Here is an 18,683-nt window from a genome sequence, read left to right as displayed (position 1 = left end):
CCTAGCTGCGTCAGACCTTGCATGGGGTGCTCACCTAGGAGACCTCAGGGCTTGTGGTCGGGAGTGGACTGGTTGCTCTATATCAATGCGAAGGAGCTCAGGGCGGTTCGTTTAGCCTGCCAGACCTTTCACGCCACTTTGAGTGATCACAGCATGACAGTTCTGACAGACAACACGACCGCCATGTTTTACATAAACAAGCAGGGCGGAGCTCGCTCCTCACCGCTCTGCCACGAGGCTCTCCTCTTCTGGAACTTTTGCATAGCCCACACCATTCACCAAGAGACGTCAAATCTCCTGGGGGTGCAGAACGACCTGGCGGACCACCTCAGCAGGTCATACTGCATGCACGACTGGACATTCAGAGCGGACGTTGTGTATTCGCTCTTCCACAAGTTGGGGTTTCCCTGGGTAGACCTGTTTGCCGCCAGGGGCAACGCCCAATGCCCACAGTTCTGCTTGTTCCAGGGCCACAGCCTGGGCTCAATAGCAGACACGTTTGTGATCCTGTGGGGAGGGGAATTGAAATACCCCTTTCCCCCGCTTCCTCTGGTTCACAAGGTCCTGCTCAAGGTGCACAGGGACCGGGCAGCGGTTATCCTCATCACCCCGGCCTGACCCAGCCAGCACTGGTTCACCATGTTCCTGGAGCTGTCGGTGAAAGCCCTGGTAACCCTGCCCCTACACCGGGACCACCTCATGCAGGACGGAGGGTGGCTCCTCCAACCCGATCTGCAATTACTGTATCTGACGGCGTGGAAGCTCTGTGGCTGAACGCTTTGGAGAGCCAGTGCTCCCTCCCTGTGCAGCAGGTTCTACTTGGTAGTAGGAAGCCCTCTACCAGGGCGACTTACCTGGCCAAGTGGAAGAGGTTCTCATGCTGGTGTGGGCCCCAACAGGTTCAGCCATGCCAGGCTCCGGTGCCTACCATTCTAGATTACCTACTGCACCTCAAGCAGCAGGAGCTGGTCCCATCCTCCATCAGGGTGCATCTAGCGGCCATCTCCGCCTTCCACCCGGGGGTTTCAGGGAGCTCGGTGTTCTCCCACCCAATGGTGGGGCGGTTCCTTAAAGGACTGGAGAGGGTGTTCCCTTATGCCCCCAGGCCCTCCATGGAATCTCAACTTAATCCTTTTTAAGCTCATGGGGACCCCATTCGAGCCACTTGCCACCTGCTCCCTCCTCCACCTTTCCTGGAAGGTGGCATTCCTGGTGGCCATTACCTCAGCCAGAAGAGTATCTGAGCTGAGGGCACTCACCTCTGAGCCGCCATAAACAGTAGTTCATAAAGACAAGGTGCAGCTCCGCCCACACCCCAAGTTCCTCCCAAAGGTGGCCTCACAATTCCATCTGGGTCAGGACATTGGTCTGCTGGTGTTTTTTCCCAAACCTCATGTGGACCTGAGTCACTGCAGCCTGCACACCCTGGATGTCCGTTGAGCGTTGGCGTTCTACTTGGAGCACACCAAGCCCTTTCGTAAATCCATGCAGCTGTTCATGGCCATGGCAGAAAGAATGAGAGGCCTCCTGGTGTCGGCGTAGCGGATCTTCTCCTGGATTAGACTGCATTCAGTCACGGCCCACTCGATCAGGGCACAAGCAGCTTCAGCGGCTTTCCTGGCACAGGTCCCGGTCCAGGAGATCTGCAGAGCAGCCACCTGGTCATCGGTGCATACCTTTATGACCCACTACGGGGTCAACAATCAGGCCCAAGAGGATCTGGCGGTTGGCAGGGCAGTCCTCTAATCAATTGTTCTGTGACTCCTACCCTCCTCCGACGGTAAGCTTGTGATTCACCTAATGTGGAATGGATGTGAACAAGCACTCGGAGAAGGAAAAACGGTTACCTATCTTTTGTAACTGTTCTTCTTTGAGATGTGATGTTCACGTCCATTCCACTTCCCGCCCTCCTACCCGTCTGTCGGAGTCACCGGCAAGAAGGAACTGGAGGGGGTTGGGCCTGCAGGGGTATATATGCATGGCGCAGTGGCGCCGCTCAGGCGGGGGCCTCGCTGTCCCAACGCGTACCACTAAGGGAAAAGTGTCCGACGCTCATGCACGCAGCGCGGCTATACCTAATGTGGAATGGACGTGAACAACAGTTACGAAAGGTAGGTAACGGTATTTTTCACTGATTTCAAGAGGTATTTTTTTATCCCACATTATAATTGTATTTATTCTTTATGGGAAAAATTAAATGTTTTTTCACTATTTTCAGAACTGTTCGTCAGATGGCACAGGAGCAATTCTTTTTAATGGCTACCAGGTGTTGTATGGGACAGAGACCTCTGCTTTTCTTCATTACACTGCTGTTTACTGTGTTAGGGGTAAGGCATTTGAAATTAACACTTTCATTATTCTAGTACAGTTCGATGTTCCATAAGAAATGAATGATAGGATAAAAATTATTTCAATAGAGTACATTACTACCATGTATAATGCATTTGAATTTACGTTTCGAACATTGTTTCTTTGATTATGCTGCTATGGCTCTTATATTGCAATATGTTATAGGATAATTCCAATTTGATAGGGGTAAAAATGGTCTCTTATGCAAATAATAAAAATATATTTTTAAAATGTAATGATCTTAAAAGTGAATGGCAAAACTTTTTTTAAAGGTTTATTCCTTAGCAGATTAGATAAATATGCATAAATTATGAATAAATGTGTTTTTAAGCTACATATTTGTGAAGTAGTTCATCCTTCATTTCCTGTGCCTGTAAGGACTTTCAAATTCAGTGTACTTCTGGCTGGCTCTGTATTAAATGTTTCAACTCCTCAGTTGATCTTTGCAAGTTAGTGAAAGAAGCTGCTTTTCAAATATTTAGGTCAAAAATAAATTGTCATTTTTAAGTTTACACACAACCGTTAATCTCTTCAAATCTTAAACATTTTCATTTTATTTTTCCATTAAAATTCTATTCAGTTTAGGAAAAAATTGTCTGGGTTTAGTGGCTCTAAATAAAAAAGGCATTTATCAATTATACATTATTTTTTGTGTTCTAGAGTACTGCAAGAGAAAGAGCTAAGCATTCAGGAGACTACTTCACCCTATTAAGACACCTTCTTAACTACGCTTACAACAGTAATATTAATGTGCCCAATGCTGAAGTTCTTCTTAATAATGAAATAGACTGGCTTAAAAGGATTAGGGTAAGTTTAATATCAGGTGAATTATAGAGATTGGTCTTCCAAAAATTCATATTAAAATCTGGTTGTAAATTTTCCCAAAGATACATAATTTCAAGCCTTCTAACATTTTTTTAAAAATGTTAGGATGAAGTGAAAAGAACAGGAGAAACAGGTGTTGAAGAGACAATCTTAGAAGGCCACCTTGGAGTAACAAAAGAATTACTGGCATTCCAAACCCCTGAAAAGAAATATCATATTGGTTGTGAAAAAGGAGGTGCTAATCTCATTAAAGTAAGTTACAGTTTGTATTGTATGTTAATTTTGAATATCATTACTTTGAAATCAGTTAAAAAAAAAATGTGGAGAAACTTTTTATTTTACAGAATGGAACCACAAAAGTGGCTCATTCCATGAAACATTTTTTGTTTGTAAAACAAATGGTTCTACTTGGAATTTATTAAACTTTTCAAAGTATAATGGACATGTTGGTCTGCTAAGAATACTCAGCGTTCACATTGCCTTTTACATCTTCAGACCACTGTTTGTTGATTTGTTACAACTTAGCGAGATAACTTTATACCTAAAACGCCAGTTAACTTGTAATATTGCAGGAATTACGGATTCCGCAATATTAGGCTTCCACCACAATTTTGATAGCGGGAGTCCCACCATGCATGAGGCTGACACTGGGAGCCCTCACTGTCAGCTCTAGGCAGCCGACAGCAGAAGCCCTCGCTCTCAGCCCTATGTTCCCGCTCTCAGCCGTGGGTGACCAACAGCAGAAAATCGCAGAAAAGTAATAACGGACTTTATTACTGCAAATAATTTCCACTATTACTTTTCTGCAATTTTCTATGTCTTGTTCAGAACTCAGCCGCAATTTTTTGACAGTCTTCCCACAATTCAATTCCTTTTATTTATATCCTTTTGCAGCTTGGGAAACTGAAGCAACAAGTTAGATTGACAGACAATGCATAGTGAGACATATATAGAGCACAGAGATTCTTTCCTTCCTTGTCCCAAATTCAGCCTAATTAATTAATTGTTTTTTTTGCTAATTAATTGTTCTTTTGTGTTCAAGTTTATGTACAACACCATCATGTTGTCTGAATAGCTGGTTAATCAAGTGTTTTCTGTGCATCAGTAGAGTGATAGCTCTGAAGCTCTTGTTGAGAACACAAAGCAACAGCTAGAATAGTACTTTCCAAAGGCAATACACTAATTTAGCAAGATTTGTCACTGATCCAGATTGATTAGAGATTTACAATTAAATTCTAAAAAGAGAATTAACTTGAAGATAGAATATTTCCAAAAAAATAAGACTACCACTTTAATTTCTTTTTTTAGGCTCCTCTTTATTATAGAATGAAATACATTTTAGTTTATCTATATTCTTTTCAATCATCTCTCTAACAAATGTTAAGTATCAGAGGGGTAGCCGTGTTAGTCTGGATCTGTAAAAAGGCGACCGAGCCCTGTGGCACCTTATAGACTTAACAAGTATTGGAGCATACGTTTTCATGGGTGAATACCTACTTTGTCAGACGCAGGTTGTGAATACCTGCGTCTGACGAAGTGGGTATTCACCCACGAAAGCTTATGCTCCAATACTTCTGTTAGTCTATAAGGTGCCACAGGACTCTTTGTCGCTTCTAACAAATGTAACGCTTTCCAGTCTGTTGAAAAATGCTTCCGTTTTTTAATAGTAACGGGTAACAACTTTTCTGTTTTTCAGGAATTGATAGATGACTTCATCTTTCCAGCTTCCAATGTATATTTACAATACATGAGAAATGGAGAACTGCCTGCTGAGCAAGCCATACCAGTCTGTAGTTCACCAGCTACCATTAATGCTGGTTTTGAGTTGCTAGTAGCACTAGCAGTGGGGTGTGTCCGAAATCTCAAACAAATAGTAGACACCTTGACTGAAATGTATTACATAGGTACAGCAATCACTAGTATGTAGCATTTTTAACTATCTATTTTTAATTATTTAATCTATGTATTGTAATGTATATGTTTCCTCCCACTTATACTAATAACTTTGTGCTGTCAACTGATTCTGATGCTAATTACACTCCCTCCCCCCCCCTCACCCCAATTGAAAGAATCTTTAACTTTTAAGTTTGTAAAGTCAATCACTCCAAAGTTAGGGAATGCCAGAGTTAATGTTGCTTCTACAATCTTACTTTGGCTCCATGGTGTGTATGCATTATGATAGTCTTTAATAACTTGATCATGTCCCAGTCTCTTTGCCCAGACTGTCCCAGTTTCTTTTCCACCCACATACTCCCTGTCTCCCTCATCCCCTGTCCACTTGTCCCAGTCAGCCCCAGTTCTTCCATTGCACTCCAGCTCCTCCTCAGATTTGTCTCCCATCACCTTTTTCTACTCCTTAGTCCATCTTCTTGATTAGGCAGTTGCAGTCAGGACGCATCCCAATCCCTAGTCTCCAGCCTTAGTCTCTGCCACAGCCTCCTTGTCTCAGTTTACCGCCACCCACACACACTCCCACAGGTCCACTTCTTGTTTCTTTTGCATTTGAATCTGGCAGCTTCCTCCTCTATGCTGCCTGGGCCCACAGGAGGGTCACTGAGGGTGTACACTGCAATGTAAGCCCAATATAAAATACATTGTATTTTAACCTAGGTTAAGAATTTGTTGACCCATGTTCAAACCAAGGGCTCTGGCATCCATAATGCAGTGTGCAAAGCTGAGTCAAAGTAGCTATATCCCAGAGTCCCTAGGCTGCCCATGGCACGCTCACACCCCCTCCATATGGCTGCTCTAGCCCTAGGACCGTAGTGCACTGTGGGAAAACTTTACTGCCCACCCTGAACATTACCAGGAAGCAGCTCACTTTGCAGAAGACTTGATCTGTTTTCTCTGCATTGCAAACCCAGGAGGCTCTCTGATAGTGTGCTTGCAGATAGGTGATCAGACCAGAATACGTTAACACTGACCTGAATTTCTGAAGTTTGCAGAGGGAGTGTGGCGTCCATTTTCAATAGAGTGGGTTCCAGATTGTTAGGATAGAGAGGACTAAGGAAGTTGTCCCCTGGAATTGTGGGATACTTCCGAATGACTCCTAGGACCTAAGTCAAGTGGGGCTGAATCTGCACTGCAAAGCAGTGAGGCTTGAAACCTGGGTCCCAGCTTGACTCAAACTTGGACAATCCAGTCCTGCAGGATCCTGGGACCGTGCATTCGAGCCCTGGGTTAGCACAGTTGCAGTATAGATGCAAGGAGGGGTAGCCTTGAGCCCGGGCTCAAGCAAGGGCTTATGTTACAGTGTAGACATATCTTGAGAGCCACAGGAGACCATCTCCCTTCTCTCAGTTCTGGTGCCCGGACCCAGCAGAGTCTGGAGCAGTCCAGCAAAGCAGTTGCAGGGTAAGTCCTGAAGAGCCTTGGGCTGGAGCGTACCCAGAGCAGATAGAATCTTCAGGGAATTTAGTTGCTATTGTCTAAAGTTTATTGAGCATATGCCAACTACGATTTTTCAAAGGCTTATAACTTTTCTCCAAATTTAGATGGATTTTCATAGGGATGGCAAAGGCACGGGAGCCTAAGTATGTTATATACGCAATGGATCACTAGCTTATGGGCAAAAATATTATAAGTCATTTTCAAATCAGAGTTGCTTGTGTTACAATGTTGCTGGGACGTCACTAGGTTGGCCTGTTGGTCACTGATTTTAACTTACGTGGTGATAGTAAAATAGTAGTTGAGAGTCTGTGGGGGTGGATTAAAGGAATAGTTCAAGTGCTGGTTCCTATGTGTATTCCACACGTGGCCATGCATGCACTTCATGCACCTGAGATCGAAGACTTCTAGCAAGTACTGTCTGTTGGTCTGGGCCTCTGCACAGTTGCTCCCCTCATGCCCTTTACTGAGAGCATAAGGGGTGGTGCAGACCAACACCTTTCAAGTTCCTTCTTATTGTCTCATGGCCTGAGTCAGAATCCTGTGTCCAAAGCTATCTTTGCATGTCTTTCAAATCTGTAACTATAATTGTATATAGTTTTAGTATTTATAGTGTTTATTTTTATAGTCTAGTTAGTTCAGTTTAGTGTCTCCCCGTCTCAGGGATCCTGTGGAGAAGGACTATGCTTAAAGTCCTGGGATTTAAGAACTGTCTCCTTCTCAGTCAGCGATGAACACCAGTGTTTCCTTTACAGTCTTGGGGAGGCTATTATCTCTGCTAAGTTCAGCAGCTGCCACTCTTTCCCTCCCCAAACCTGTGAGGACAAGAGCTCTGATGGAGGAAGTACCTCAAGGAGAAACCCATGAGACCCCATGTGGATCCAGGCCAGGGGGAGACCCTCTTGTTTTACAGCAGTCTCAATTTGCAAACACCACCCCTTCAAGCACAAGCTCAGAAGCAGAGGCCAGAGCTGCTAAGCCCAGGGAATCACTAGATCTGGGCTTTTGGCAAGACTAAAGGGCTCACTCATCTACTCAAGGACAGATCCCCTTCCAAGTCTTCTCCTAAAAGAAAGGATCCCTCCCCTACTCTGTCCAAGTTGGGCAAGTCCTCATGCATGGGTCATAAAGATCTATGACCATCTAAACCTCCAAATTATGAGGATAATGTGCAAAGGAGAAAGGATCCATTGGTACCAACTCCAGCTCTTAAGTCAAAGGATCAATATCTGCTGACACCAACTAGGAACTCCAGTTAGGACTTCTGTTATATGGTATCATCTTGTCCCCAGAAGGACCCACTGACTACCATGACCATGGATGTGCTGGATCTAACCACCGGGACACTTCACTCTCCAGGACAGACTGAAACCTATACCTTTCCAGAGGATATTTTCGCCCTTCCTTATCCTCAATTGCCTCTCCCTTTGGGTCTGGTTCTCCTGAGTGACATCTCCACACCGGGGGAGGAAATCACCTCAAGGAGGAAAGGATACTCCATATCCTGTCCACAAGTCGGAGCGTTCACCCACTGGTACCAACAGCATTGCTCTTGGAACTAGAACTTAGCTTTTAGTTGGCCATCTCAGATGTTCTAGACAAGCCATTGCTTCCACAGAAAGAGACTAGTCTGGACAGAGACTCTAGGAGGGCTTGGATCTATTCTCCACTCAGATATGATTACCCATGGGACCAGTGGTACCCGTTGTCTTGGGGTCCCCCCCAGTGGGTTGACCCTTCAAACTGGCCATATTGGTGCCCGTAAGATCCCTACATTAGGCACCTCGGATCTGTATATGGATACCGCTGGCTTTCCTCCTCTAGCCAATGCCAACTGGCTCTGTCGGCATGCGAGGGGGAAGAAATCGAACCAGATTCACTGGTACCAGTGGTTCTGATGGTGTCACCTTCCTCACCTGATGAGGCAATTGCCCCATGCTTGCCATCCCCACCTGACTACCACAGGCAACATCAAAAGCTCCTGCAGAGGGTGGGGAGTGAGATCCAGATTCCACTTGACAGTTTGCAGCCCTCTGAATCCCGGTCAGATGACCCACCCAGCAAACTAGACCATTGTGAAACCAGCCGGGGTAGTTTAGCATACTCCTGCTTCCTACGTTCCCACCCTGAAAATGGCTGAGAGGCAATATTTTGTACCAGTTAAAGGGGCAGAGTTTCTGTTTACTCTCACTGCCCACAATTCCCTAGTAGTACAAGCAGCCACTAAGACATCCAGGCTTATAGCACTGCAAGGCAATTCTTGCAGACAAGGGCACTTAAAAGCCTTGACTTCGTAGAGATAGGAGGTATTTTTATCCACCCCCAGCTTTCTGTTCAAAATTGCTAACTATGAGTCTTTATTAGCAAAAAAATGTTCTCACAAACACTTGAAGTTCAAAGACAAACTCCATCAGGAGGACAGAGCCCAATTTCAAGACCTCATTGATGAAGGTAAACTGGTAGCTAAGACCTCTCTTCAAGTTGCAGTGGGCATGACTGATACTGCATCTAGAGGTATAGCTACTGCTGTGGTGATGAGGCGTGAATCTTGGCTCCACTTCTTGGGGTTCCAGAGGGAAGTCCAGAATACCATTGAGGACTTGCCCTTTGAGGACCCTAATCTAGTCAATGAAAAGACTGACTAATATTTATGCTTGCTGAGGACTCCAGGACAACTCTTGACTCATTGGGGATTTATACCCTGGACCCAAAGGGAAAAAACCATAAACCAAGCATACAAGCCAAGAGCTTTCCTCAGCTATTCTACCACCAGCTCCTTACAAACTGCTGCGCAAATGTCAGAGGGCATAAAGGCCTAGATATGCAGCTTCTTCCACCACAGCTATATCCATTCAACCCCCATCCACCAATCAGGTTACTTTTGATGTGATGCTTGAGAACCATGTACCCTTATTGACATCATTCCCTACTGCGCCCCAAACCTTTGGTTGCCTCACCCTTTTCACCCACAGTTGGAGGGGAATAACAACTGATAGGTGGGTACTAGAGATCATTCCATCCAACTAAACTATCGAGTCTCTTCCCCCTCTTCAGGGACCATGCCCTTGCTGACCCTTCTTCAGGGACCACGCTCACAAGGAAATCCTCTGTCAGAAGGTGGACTGTCTTCTACAGTGAAGGGCTGTAGAGCAATATATCTGCAAAGAAAGAAATTAGGAAAACATGTAGACTGTTTGTCACGATAGCAGAGCAATCGTGGGGACAAGCATTATTGGGTCAGAGACTCTCTAAGTAGATGTCCGTCTGTATCATTCTTTATCATCTGTGTGTAATTCTTTCCTCGGAAAGGGTGAGGGCCCGTTCCACTAGAGTACAAGCAACCTCTGTAGCATCTCTTTGAATGTTTGTGAGGCTGCAACTTGGAGTTCCATCCATACCTTAACATTATGCCTTAGTCCAGGCCTCTTCTGCATATCCACCTGTTGGGACAGCAGTATTACAGACCTCTGTACCAATTGCATCCTTGCTTCCTGCTCCTGTTTGAGTACTGCTTACCAATTACCCATATATGAAAATACACATAGAAACCAGCACTCAAAGAAGAAATGGAGGTTACTTACTTGTAACCAGATCTGCTTAGAGATGTGTGGTCCTTATCTATATTCCACTGCCCACTCTCCTTCCCCTCAGCTTTGAATCCTATCTGATTCACGGTAAGAGAGAGAACTAGAGGCATTGGTCCGCACCATCCCTTATACCTTTGGTGCAGAGCATGAGGGGAGCAACTGTTCAGGGGCAGACCAATGCACTCTACTTCTAGAAATCTCCAGTCTCAGGCACAGAGTGAACCCACGTCTCGAAGAACCTCCAGTTTATAAATAACATCCATTTTCAGAGGAAAAACCCAACTGTAAGCCTTATTGATATCCTTATGTGAAATTGCATTCAACTGTGAAGTAAAATGTGTGGCATAAACAAACATCATGTAGAATAAGATATTTGAGGACTATAGTCTGACTAGAGAAGTATTCTTCTACACATTTCTTTACTTTGATAATGAAACAAGTTACAGGGCCAAACTGGTGTAGTATTGTGAACTCTGATTCCTTGTCACTGCTAATTGATTTTGAATTCTTCAACCTAAGTGTCTTTAAAAGGCGAATCATTGGTCTCAAGGGAAGAAGTACTTCTGCTGCTAATTTGGCACTAGCTATATTTATTTTTTAATTGGTTATATAAGATACTTTTACTTAAAGGTTGCACTTAAACTGTCATTGGCAACAAATGAGGGCATTAATTTTAGACGTTTTTAACTATTTTCTGTTTGAAGGTTTGGTAAGTTAAACTTTGTTTATGACGTGAACAAATAGTGATTTCAGTTTTATGGAATTGCCTTGATTATCATAATAGATATTGTTTTGTAATAAAATATTTTTTTAATCAATTTTGGTTATTCTCTCGTAGCTTGTGAAGCACTTACAGAATGGGAATATTTGCCACCTGTTGGGCCTCGGCCATCAAAGGGATTTGTAGGATTAAAAAATGCTGGTGCTACTTGTTACATGAATTCTGTCATTCAGCAGCTATACATGATTCCAGCTATCCGAAATGGTATTCTTGCAATTGAAGGCACAGGCAGTGATGTAGACGATGATATGTCTGGGGATGAGAAGCAGGACAATGAGGTAATTATACAGATGACCTGCTAGTCATCTGTTTTAATACTTTCAAGTTGTCATAACTTTTTTTTTCATTAGATAGAATTTTATTTTAATGGGGTTTCCTTACATTTCTAGCAACAAAACTATAATATAATATTTCTTATTTGAAAATGTTAGTGATTAGAGTAGAAGGTCCAAAAGATTAAAGGTCAGGCTTGCTTTTTCCCCTTCATTTTTTTTCCCCCTTGTCTGGAATATGTGATTGAAAGTGTCATCTACAATGTAGATTTAACAGTCTACATGTAGCATGTACACCTCTACCTCGATACAACGCTGTTCTCGGGAGCCAAAAAATCTTACCGCGTTATAGGTGAAACCGCGTTATATTGAACTTGCTTTCATCCACCAGAGTGCGCAGCCCTGCCCCCCCCAGGGCACTGCTTTACCGTGTTATAGCCGAATTAGTTTTATATCGGGTCGCATTATATCTGGGTAGAGGTGTATAAATTAAAAGAGGTAACAATACGCAAGTTACTAGTTTCCTCCAATAATCGTTCTGTAAACTTAAATAAATATAAATTTTAAATAAATAAATTAATGGAGATATCCTATCTCCTAGAACTGGAAGGGACCTTGAAAGGTCATCGAGTCCAGCCCCCTGCCTTCACTAGCAGGACCAAGTACTGATTTTGCCCCAGATCCCTAATTGGCCCCCTCAAGGATTGAACTCACAACCCTGGGTTTAGCAGGCCAATGCTCAAACCACTGAGCTATCCCTCCCCCCCAAACTTAGAGAGCACCATACTGTACATGGTTACCTTGTTGCTACTTTTAGTTCTCCTATATTCTGTTTATATTCATTATGTTAATGAAGATTATATGACTGTTTTTGATTGATAGAGTAATGTTGATCCTCGGGATGATGTGTTTGGTTATCCACATCAGTATGAAGATAAACCAGCATTAAGTAAAACAGAAGATAGAAAAGAATACAATATTGGAGTTCTGAGACATCTCCAAGTCATTTTTGGTCATTTAGCAGCTTCCAGACTACAGTACTATGTACCAAGAGGGTTTTGGAAACAATTCAGGTAAATAGAAAAATGGTTTTTAATATTGATTTCCGTTCACTGAGACTATTAAAATATAATAGAAGTCAGTTATATGAAAAAAGTAATAGACGTAAGCAGTTTGTATAAATTTTAAGATATATGTGGCTTTACATGTGCTAGTTAGAATGGTGGAAAAGTAAGCAGAATTGAGCAGAAGTAACAGCGACATCTTTGAACTCTAGCAGTTTTTGAGACTTAGCAGCCGGATATTCGTTTATATGTGAAAGGGAATGTTTAGTTTTTGTACCAGTTGATTCACAACACCATAAGCAATCAGTTAACTATGCTCAGTAAAAGTGAAGAGGTATTATTTCAGTGTATTTTTCTCTCCTCCAAAAATACCCCCCAAAACATTTATTATTTTTTTCTTTTTAGACTTTGGGGTGAACCTGTTAATCTCCGTGAACAACATGATGCTTTAGAATTTTTTAATTCCTTGGTGGATAGTCTAGATGAAGCTTTAAAAGCTTTGGGGCATCCAGCCATGTTAAGTAAGGTTTTGGGAGGGTCCTTCGCTGATCAGAAGATTTGTCAAGGATGCCCACATAGGTAAGTGTTTTGTTTCACCTTTTTCACACTAAAACAGTCTACATTTATGTGAGAAGATGGTTACCAAAGTGTTGTAAAGCAAATAAACTGTGTTATAAAAGTCTTCCTGTTAGAAGAAGAAAAAACCATTAATATTGAGGATGTATTTTGCCTTTAACGGAATTTGCTATCTTGTCTGGGCAAAGCCTTAACATTATGTACAGTGCATTAGTGTTTCTGTTGATCTTATTGCTCCCACTATCAACTGTGTTCAGAAATTCCTAAATACCAGTGTGTGTATAAACACAAAGCATTTGCACTGGAACAGGGCTCCCTTGAGGGCCAAATGCACTTCACGAAGTCCTAAAACATGCCCCACTGCTGTGTTCGCCCTGGAACAACATGGTGAAGACCCAGCTGACCAAATTGCAAATTTATTTCTGTTCAGTTCAAGCACCAAGCTTTTTCCATTAAATAAAAAAGTTGCAAATTAAATCAAATATTATAGTAATACAATTATTTTAAATAAAAAATAATTGTAACTTAAACATATTTATGAAAGGTACACTTTCTGACATGGCTTTGACTTAACGTGTTCCGATGTGACCTTCAAATTACAATCATAGGAATGAAGCAGCAATGTATAGAGATAATCAATTAGGACATATCTTGGACAGTAGCTGACCTTATTGGTATTTATCAAATGAAAGGAAACTGTGAATAGATTAAAAGGGTTCTGCCTGTTCCACATAAATGTAAAGAATCTTTTTCTTTAATTTGTAAGCAGCTGTATACTCTCCTCTACGATAAAACTACTATTCTTTTGAATCCATTCCTTCAAAACATTCAGTGACGTCAGCTGTACAACACTCATGAATTTGGAACTTTTACTTCCCTGCCATCTCTCTCAAATGAATAAGATTCAATAATTTTTTGTTTTGCTGTCCAACTGAGCGGCCATGCAGTATGTAGGCTCTTCATTCTCATTTGCTGCTTATATACATTAATATTTGGATCATTGGAATGCATTGTTTTTCATGCTCATATAACTCAAAAATAGATTCCTTTTTTGACATTTTCTTAAAGCTTTGGTTTGAGACTAAGCAATTAAGAATTTCATTCCAAAAAGATTGTGTGTGAATAGAACAGCTCTTTCACCCTGTATTTATGGTAGGTACATCATCACACTCCCTCTCTGGAAGAGGAGTCTGCTGCTCGCTTTCTTCAGGGTCTCATAATTGTCTTAGATTTTGTTAAAACACAGGTCTGACGTTTAAAGAGATTCATATTTTTGCTGCTTTTAGGACTCAATCAAGCAAAACTGCTGCTAGCCAGGATATTCACTGCTGTAAATAGAAAGGTTAAAATAAATGAGACTATTCAAAGTAGTAAACATCACCCTAATAGTGTGTTTACAGTACTGAGCCTGTAGGATTGTACAAGTGATTTAAAGCTTTGCAGCTCACTAATTAAATGATCACGGTTCTATTCTTACTAAAAAGGGGGATTTAAAAATTTTTTTACCCTTAACTTAGCAAGAGACAGTTGTATGTAATTTTTCTTACATTGTTTCTTACCTATCATTAAAGAGATATCAACTTTAAATGTATGCATAGGCTTGACAGAATTTCTATTTAATTTTTTATAGTTTTGAAAGATATCAATGTTTATTCTTAATATTTTTATTTTTATCTATTAAAATTTTCACAGTTGTGAAATTATGGTGGAGGGTCAGGCAATAATTTAGTAACAGTAGATGTGATTCAAAAAGTTAAATTTTTATACCAGTTAAAACACAAATTGTTAACATCACATCAAAATATACAAAGTAAATATCTTTAAATCATACCTTAAGTTCTCAAGCAGCATTTTTCTTACTTTGCCTATCTGTCCAGTTTGCTGCTTATTGGTGGAATTATTTTTCATCTGTTTGTGTGCGCACAGTGAAATAGGCGTTTACCGACATTTACCAATAAAAATCCAATTCTTCTTAGCCTGTGTATGCACTTTCAAACACATGAGCTAAAAGTAGTTTCAGGTACTATACCTGCCTCTGAATGCCCCTACCAATTTTGTGGTTTTACAGTTTCATTTTCCTCTCTCTAAAATATTTTTCTGTTCTGTTGTTGTGCCAAAGTCCTGCTCAGCAGGAGAAACTGAGTGACTGTACAAAGAAACCAGTGGAACTGACTATACATTGTGTTGTCAAACACTCTATACAGAAAAAATTATAATCTGATGTTTCTTATAAAAAGAAATGCACCTATTGCTATAACTGAGCAGCTATTAAGATTGAGACCAACTGTTTTAACAGATCATTTTTCGAACTGCTCTAAAATCTATGTGCTTACTTGGATTGTTTTGAAATTTGCAATGCCTCATGAGTGTCCGGGGTAGGATTAGTGGTTGAAATTTGAGCAAGAGGTTCATAGTAACACATCTGCTAATCTGCTCCAACTAATCCCGCCACCGTTCAATACAACTACACCTAACACACTGAACACAGCTGGAGTGCACTCAGATAAGTGCCACAATTCAAATCTGCAGTGTGACACAAACAGTAGCATATTCTTTTAGTCATTCTTCATGTCTGCTTACTGTGGTGCCATCTTTACTGATTCACTCCAAGTGGCTGCTGTTAACTTCAGGGGATGGAGTTGTTTTCTGTGGTAAATACTTATTTTTGTAAACCATTTATCCTTTTTTTGGGAGTATCAATCACCTGGTGGAGGGGTGTGGTTTGGGAAGGAGCTCATGTTGAAGCTTAATACAAACCTATTGTACTTTGAACACATCAAACTGTTTTAAAAATAACGATCTACCATTTTGAATTAGCACTTCAGAGGAAGTAATTTTAACTGTCATCTTTGATAGTTGAAGCAGTGACTTTAAATACATAAGTTTATACAATAAAGAATGACTTCTTATTTTAGAGTGTCAAGCTGTTGTAATCAAATGTCTAACAAAACTTTTTATGCTAGAATATTTTGCAAGCCATGTAAAATTGCCAGACACATTTGTATTTCTCTCCCTCCTTCCCCTCCCATCATATCTGTAGGTACGAGTGCGAGGAATCCTTTACAACTCTGAATGTAGATATTAGAAATCACCAAAACCTGCTTGACTCGTTGGAACAATATGTCAAAGGAGACTTATTGGAAGGTGCAAATGCATATCATTGTGAAAAATGCAACAAAAAGGTAATGATCCTTTTTGTGATTTATTTTTGTGCAAGTTTGTTACTGGTTTAACAGAATTTTAGCTTGTTTTTAAGCATAATATATTTAAATTTGATGATTTTTTAGCACATAAGTAATTATCAGTCCCTGGTTGGGTGGGGCAGTTTCACTGTGAATATTTCTGAGAAACAGTCATTTATTTAAATAAAAGACTTTAGAATTTGTCAGGAATCCAGATCTCAAATGACCAACTTGCTTCTCTCCTATACCTAAAGTTACTGCAGCCCTGTTTTTTAGTGGTGAATTTTTTTGAAAGTGTGTATCAGCTTAAGGAAAAGTGGATTGGTAAGCAAACCTTTCAGAAGTAACTTGGAAATTTGTTTGAAATGTATAACAGATCAAATGATCTCATGGTGATGTAGGCTGTAGAGAACTGCTACTGTTTTAATAGTTAGCAATAATTCAATGAGATGTTAAGGATGATATTTTACTTCCAAGTCCATTGCATGCTCATTTTAGTAAATTTGAAATGCTGTTTACACTGTTGTTTGCTTTGCAGCCAAGATTATATTGATGCTGAAGTTTCTCAGTATATTATTGATAAACATTGACAGTATTTATTAAATGGGTTTTTCATCATTAGACCTTAGAATTTGTGTTGAATGATAATGAAAATTTAAGAATCAGTATCTGTTAATATACTGTTTGGTTATGTTTTTTTAGGTTGATACAGTGAAACGCTTGTTGATTAAGAAGTTGCCTCCAGTTCTTGCTATCCAGTTAAAACGTTTTGACTATGACTGGGAAAGGGAATGTGCAATCAAGTTCAATGATTATTTTGAATTTCCACGGGAGCTGGACATGGAGCCTTATACAGTGGCAGGTGTAGCTAAATTGGAAGGAGATGATGTAAATCCTGAAAATCAGTTGATACAAAATGAACAGCCAGAAAACGAGCACTCTGGGAGCACTAAATACAGGCTAGTTGGTGTACTAGTACACAGTGGTCAGGCCAGTGGTGGACATTATTACTCTTACATTATCCAGAGAAATGGTGGAGATGGTGAGAAAAATCGATGGTATAAATTTGATGATGGAGATGTAACAGAGTGTAAAATGGATGATGATGAAGAAATGAAAAATCAGTGTTTTGGTGGAGAGTACATGGGGGAGGTGTTTGATCATATGATGAAGCGCATGTCCTACAGACGCCAGAAGAGGTGGTGGAATGCTTACATTCTTTTTTATGAACGTATGGACACAATGGATAAAGACAGTGAACTAATAAAATATATTTCAGAACTAGCTATGACCACTAAACCCCACCAGATTAAAATGCCATCAGCCATTGAGCGAAGTGTACGGAAACAGAATGTGCAATTCATGCATAACCGTATGCAGTACAGTCTAGAATATTTCCAGTTTATAAAGAAATTGCTTACTTGTAATAGTGTCTACTTAAATCCTCCTCCAGGTTAGTATTTGAAAGCTTCTTATAATATATTGTTCTTATAGAAAATTAGTCTCTGTTGCCAGGAAAGATTTTATGATCATTGTCTAGAATTCTTGAGTCCTAGCAAAAGTTAATTTATTGCATTTTGTTTTGAACATCTTTTTTTTCTAATGGGTACTGCTTTTCTTTAAGCTTACCTGCACCATTAGAATAATTTTTCTGATTTTCATTTTAAAAAGGATTTATTAAGTTATTTTTTATCTATTATGTTAAATTGTTTTTCAAAAAATCACTAAACTCAAATAATTCTTATGGATACCAGATTTATTACATTTCTATAATACTGTTGCCATTATTTTCCTGCCATCCGTTTCTTGAAGTCTTACTTGTTTGTTGAAGTTACTTACCTTTTGTTTAAGTGTTTGTTAGTAAAGGCAAAAGTAATTAGCAGCAGCTGCTTTGGTTGATTAAGTCCATCACTCAGCTGTTACCTAACCAAATGTTCAAGGTTAGGTCTAATTTTTCAGAAGTGACTAATATCTCAAGTTGGGCACATAGAATTACCTGAAAGCAGCCTATTTTTTTCAGAGAGTGGAACCTGAGCACTGCCTCATTAAGGTATCTCAAGTTAACCCATAATTACGGTTTGCTTTTGAAAGATAAGGCCTTAATCAGTAATGAGAGGCTCTGGGCATTGTTAGATTCTGGTTTGACCAGGTTTATGCTACCAAACAAGAACATTAGTTAGTCATTTTGCCAATTGTAGGTAAAATTATTTGTTTTATTTTGTCTACACTTGAGTTTTTTCATTTTTCTTTAGGACAAGATCACCTGTTGCCTGAAGCAGAAGAAATAACTATGATTAGTATTCAGCTAGCTGCTAGATTTCTCTTCACCACAGGATTTCACACAAAGAAAATAGTCCGTGGCCCTGCTAGTGATTGGTAAATTTGTCTTTAACAATGACTCTACCGTTTTGAGAGTTTGGTTTCCTTTAAGGAAATTCAAGTTGTGTAAAAATAGTATTAAAACTGTTTGAGATATTCATTCCATGTCTATTTCAAATGTGTATGTGGAGATGAGAGCTAAATCTGGATGGGAAAGTACAGGGGAGATATTGAGCCCGAAATTGAAGTGAGAGCTAGCCTCCTTTTGATGTATATGATTGTGCAGGAATAAGCTATACCATAGTAAAGGTTGTGTTACAGAATTCAGATTTAACAATATT

General features: G+C 40.5%; 1 protein-coding gene across 4 annotated transcripts in view; it reads left to right on the top strand.

The window, feature by feature from the left end:
• USP9X (ubiquitin specific peptidase 9 X-linked) overlaps positions 1–18,683 on the top strand; it is a 217,540-nt gene that overhangs the window by 159,397 nt on the left and 39,460 nt on the right. For 3 of the 4 annotated variants that reach the window (XM_054005771.1, XM_054005754.1, XM_054005763.1), the window contains 10 exons: positions 2,219–2,327; positions 3,010–3,156; positions 3,280–3,426; positions 4,871–5,093; positions 10,987–11,207; positions 12,084–12,274; positions 12,671–12,844; positions 15,882–16,023; positions 16,726–17,476; positions 18,276–18,399. In XM_054005771.1, the coding sequence (XP_053861746.1) occupies positions 2,219–2,327; positions 3,010–3,156; positions 3,280–3,426; positions 4,871–5,093; positions 10,987–11,207; positions 12,084–12,274; positions 12,671–12,844; positions 15,882–16,023; positions 16,726–17,476; positions 18,276–18,399 (2,229 nt within the window). The remainder of the gene's footprint in view (positions 1–2,218; positions 2,328–3,009; positions 3,157–3,279; positions 3,427–4,870; positions 5,094–10,986; positions 11,208–12,083; positions 12,275–12,670; positions 12,845–15,881; positions 16,024–16,725; positions 17,477–18,275; positions 18,400–18,683) is intronic. The other variant, XM_054005769.1, reaches the window with a different exon arrangement.

This window comes from Malaclemys terrapin, chromosome 1, assembly GCF_027887155.1.
Source record: "Malaclemys terrapin pileata isolate rMalTer1 chromosome 1, rMalTer1.hap1, whole genome shotgun sequence".
Lineage (NCBI taxonomy): Eukaryota > Metazoa > Chordata > Testudines > Emydidae > Malaclemys > Malaclemys terrapin.
The sequence above is the reverse complement of the archived record's forward strand: the minus strand, read 5'-3'. Positions and strand labels throughout refer to the sequence as shown.